Source organism: Lipotes vexillifer, unplaced genomic scaffold (assembly GCF_000442215.2).
Source record: "Lipotes vexillifer unplaced genomic scaffold, Lipotes_vexillifer_v1.1 scaffold554, whole genome shotgun sequence".
Classification (NCBI taxonomy): domain Eukaryota; kingdom Metazoa; phylum Chordata; class Mammalia; order Artiodactyla; family Lipotidae; genus Lipotes; species Lipotes vexillifer.
The window spans coordinates 531549-535471 of record NW_006794635.1 but is presented as its reverse complement, the minus strand read 5'-3'; the positions used below and the strand labels follow the sequence as shown (position 1 = coordinate 535471).

General features: G+C 41.3%; 1 protein-coding gene across 1 annotated transcript; it reads right to left on the bottom strand.

Annotated features, from left to right (window-relative positions):
* Window positions 1-2021: 2021 nt before the first annotated feature.
* GJB7 (gap junction protein beta 7) lies at window positions 2022-2828 on the bottom strand. The gene has a single exon (XM_007467313.1). It carries the CDS (start codon window positions 2826-2828, stop codon window positions 2022-2024), a length of 807 nt encoding a protein of 268 aa, XP_007467375.1.
* Between the last annotated feature and the right edge of the window lie 1095 nt (window positions 2829-3923).

Sequence of the window (3923 nt, the reverse complement as noted above, 5' to 3'; positions counted from 1 at the left end):
GCCAATTTCTTTCAATCAAATGCTTTGGGTCTTCACTGACACCAAGACAGCCTCCAGAATGTTCATATAGGAAACTCATTTTGTAAATTAATTAAGCTTTAAAAAGAAAAAAATTATTCCCCTTCCTATCTAAACAACTTTATGCATGGCCTTTACCTCCATTACCTTTAAGTCTCCTCTGTATGCAAAGTGGAAAGGCAAGAATGTACCTATGCATCCAATCCTCTTGGCTTGAGCAGAGCTTGTTGTCATAACTGAGGTGAAGAGGCTGAGGTCCCCAAAGGCGTTTCGGCAGCAAATTCATCCTCAGACTGAAAAATTCCCTGATGACCATTCCAGTTCTGTGCACTAAAACCCTATGTTCTAGATTCCATGCCATGATCAGGGCTTCCAAAACCTTAAACCTGTTTAACCACCTATTACTGTAGAAAAAAATATATGTTCCTTTAAGTCCTTCCCGGTTACCTGAATTTGTGAAGGCTAGCTTTTGTGAAAACACAAACATGTTTTCATGTCACAAGGTGAAGTACAATGGATACAAGTACCTGAGTCCAGCAGTGACATGTGGTGTAAACTGGAGGAGGGGGACCACAGAGTTCACATCCTCTCTGCTGTCCAGACAGTCTTTAAAACAGATTATGACCGCTGTTGGCGGCTTGGTCTGGAGGCTACATAATGACACAAATAACCTTCGTTATGCATGAACTGTAGTGAGACATTTTATGTTAACGAGGTCAGGCTGTGGAAGACATGACATAATTTGTTTTAGTTAAAATTACATTTTTATGCACTTTTTGTTTAAAAAATCCCAGCGGAGAAGAATGATTTCTGAGCTATCTTTCTTTACTAGGCAGGGTTGCAAATCTTATTCTAAAATTGTCAGAACAAGTTTTATTTCACAGAACAATCATGCCCAGTGCAGCCAAATAACGATATCAATGACAGTCAAGTAACGCCGCAAAACCACTTCATTTTATTCTGGAGAAATGCACCTTTGTTAGAGTACTAAATCCAAGGAGAACATATCTGTGATTTTTTTTTAAATAGGAAAGTAAAAGAAAGCCATAGTTTTCAAATCAAGTGATAATAAACATGTCTTTTTCTTTTTTTTACATTTTCTTGAACTAATGTAACAGCATAGTACACATTTTACTATCTATTCTAGAAGGAGATGTGCTAGCAAATCGTAGGCAAACTATGACATATTGTATAGTACATTGTGAATTCCTGATTGTAAAAAGGTCCAACGTATGGAAATTTACAAAGTATTTCAATGTTATGTGGTTAAAGATAAGTGTTCAGTAACTATCAGGTATGCATATTCTTTTTCTGGGTCTTCCCCTTGCTCCCTACCAATGTGCTTCTCTCTGTGGGACCTGCCTTCCCTCATGACTCTAGAATGACCCTTGCAAATGTCTGCTAGTTCAGGCTTAAGTGGAATTATCTCCCAGTAACATTTGTATTTAAGTTGGAGGCCAGTAAATCATGGCTTTCTTCCCTTTCCCCTAGTCCACTTATATCCAGGGACACCTAAACTGCAAAGCGTCCTGGGCTCTGTGGAGTTTTCCCCAGGCTGAACCCCCTCACTGAATGTGCTTCTGTGTGCCCCTGGTTAGCTGCTACCCCACCCTCATCACAGGCTTTCTCTACAAAGTTTGAGTAGGGCTGAGTGAGTGGAGCGTTGGCTGCCACTTGGAATGATTGCCAGTGCCTCAATTGTTGTTTGGAGGCCATCACATTTGAAAGAAGTGTCACTTTTTATATTTTCCAGTTGATAGATCTAAGCACTTAGAAGAATGCTATTAGTTGGCTTTCTTCAGACTAAGTTGCAATTAACTATTCAAACACAACTCATGTAGGGTTCATGTGGATGAACCCTACCACCAAACAATGAGACCTCTGTCTAGTATATACAACTGAGCACATATTGAAAAATTAAATTCCTCCCAAGTGACATTAAGGCTGACACCCTTCGTTTTCCAAGGAAGCCTATGTCTACTTCAGAGGGATGCGGGTTTGCTTTAAGCCTCTTGTGTGCCACAGAGTACCTTTGTTTCCCCTCCCTGGGCTGTGCTCATGGCTGAGTCTAAGTGGTGATTCTGGAGCAAGGGAGGGGCCCCCATCTCACCATATTTAACATATCTGAGGTTGTGGCACTCACACACTGAGGACTTGAGTGTTTTAGAGTATTTTTGGAGACAGCATTTAATAAAACACTTGAGGACCAAAAAACTCAGTTCAGTGAAATTCAACACAATGCACAGGCATGAGGTAATGACCAAGAAGAGGATGAAGATAGTTTTCTCTGTGGGTTTGGAGACAAAGCAGTCCACAGTGTTGGGACAAGGCTTCAAATCACACTTCATAAAGTAGGGAACACTAAAGCCACCATAGAGCTTGTAAAATAAAACCAGGAAGCCAATTTCAAAACCAGTTTTAACAATGAGGCTGATAAGGTAAGTGTACCACAGGCCCCCATCCATGGTGCCTGGGCTGACATAGAGTTTCTTCCTGTGCCTTTTCTCTCTACCCTCACGACAGGCTACATGTAGAACCACCAGAAGTGAAGGCGTGGAGACCACAATCAGTTGTAAGGCCCAAAATCTGACCTGGGAGATGGGGAAGAAGTCGTCAAAACACACATTTTCACAACCAGGCTGTCTAACGTTGCACTCAAACTCTTTCTGCTCATCTTTCCATACATGCTCTGCCGCCACCATGTAGACCAGCAAACGGAAGATGAACGTGACAGCCAGCCAGATCCGCCCGATCCCAGTGGAGTATTTATTTACTCCACTCAGGAGGTCTCTGAGGAACGTCCAACTCATGACTTAGATTCCAAAGAAGGCAATATTCTGCAAAAGAAAACAGTTTCATCGTGATTCATTTACATCTATTCCATTGATCATTTCTACTGTCTTACTTGTAGGTTATGGAATTATGGAAGATAAACTTGACTTTTTGCATTATTACAACCCTGGATGTTCAGGGCTCTCTAAGAATCCCATAGGATATGCTCGCTTTCATACAACGAGATGACACGGCTGGTCCACAGGACGTAAATGAGCCCATGCCCATTTAATTTGGAATTTGGTTTGTCATCCCACACACGCTAGCCCATTCCCAGACAAATCCTTCTACTTTATTGCTTCTCTCTAAGGATGGTTGGGCTCTATGGCTGATCCAGAAAGAATTAGGTATGAATCCCAAGGTGACCTTGGTACCTTGAGATATCCCTCACATGCCAGCTTCTCTTTTTTTTTTAATGTTCTTTTTTAATTGAAGTATGGTAAATTTACAATATTGTGTTAGTTTCAGGTGTACAGCGAAGTGATTCCTATATATATTTATTTCAGGTTATTTTCCATTATAGGTTATTACAAGATACTGACTATAGTTCCCTGTGTTCTACAGTAAATCCTTGTTGCTAATCTATTTTATATATGGTTGTGTGTGTCTGTTAATCTCAAACCCTTAATTTATCCCTTCCCGCCCTTTTCCTTTTTGGTAACCATAAGTTTGTTTTCTATGTCTGTGAGTCTATTTCTGTGTATTAATTTTTGGATTCCACACATTGAAGTTGTAGTCTCTACTCACTTTCTCTAATTTGTCAGTGCCCGTCCCTAATCCCTAAAGGTTATTCCCTGTCCCTACCGCCTCCTGTGTCCCGTATCTCATCCCAGCTGCTTGCCTACAATTTGATAGTGAGAAGTGAGGCTCTCCACTATGAACTCCCTCAAACTCATGCTCCCTCATCCCTCCAGATCTACTTACATGGGTGCCCAACGTACCTTCTTTACCTAGTTTGGAGGGAGAGGGCTGGTCTCTTCTCACCTCAGAATGATCATTCCAGATCTAATCCCATTCTTGATCTACCCATTTCCCCTGCTCTGAATTCTGTATCTTCACCCTCCACTGCCTCC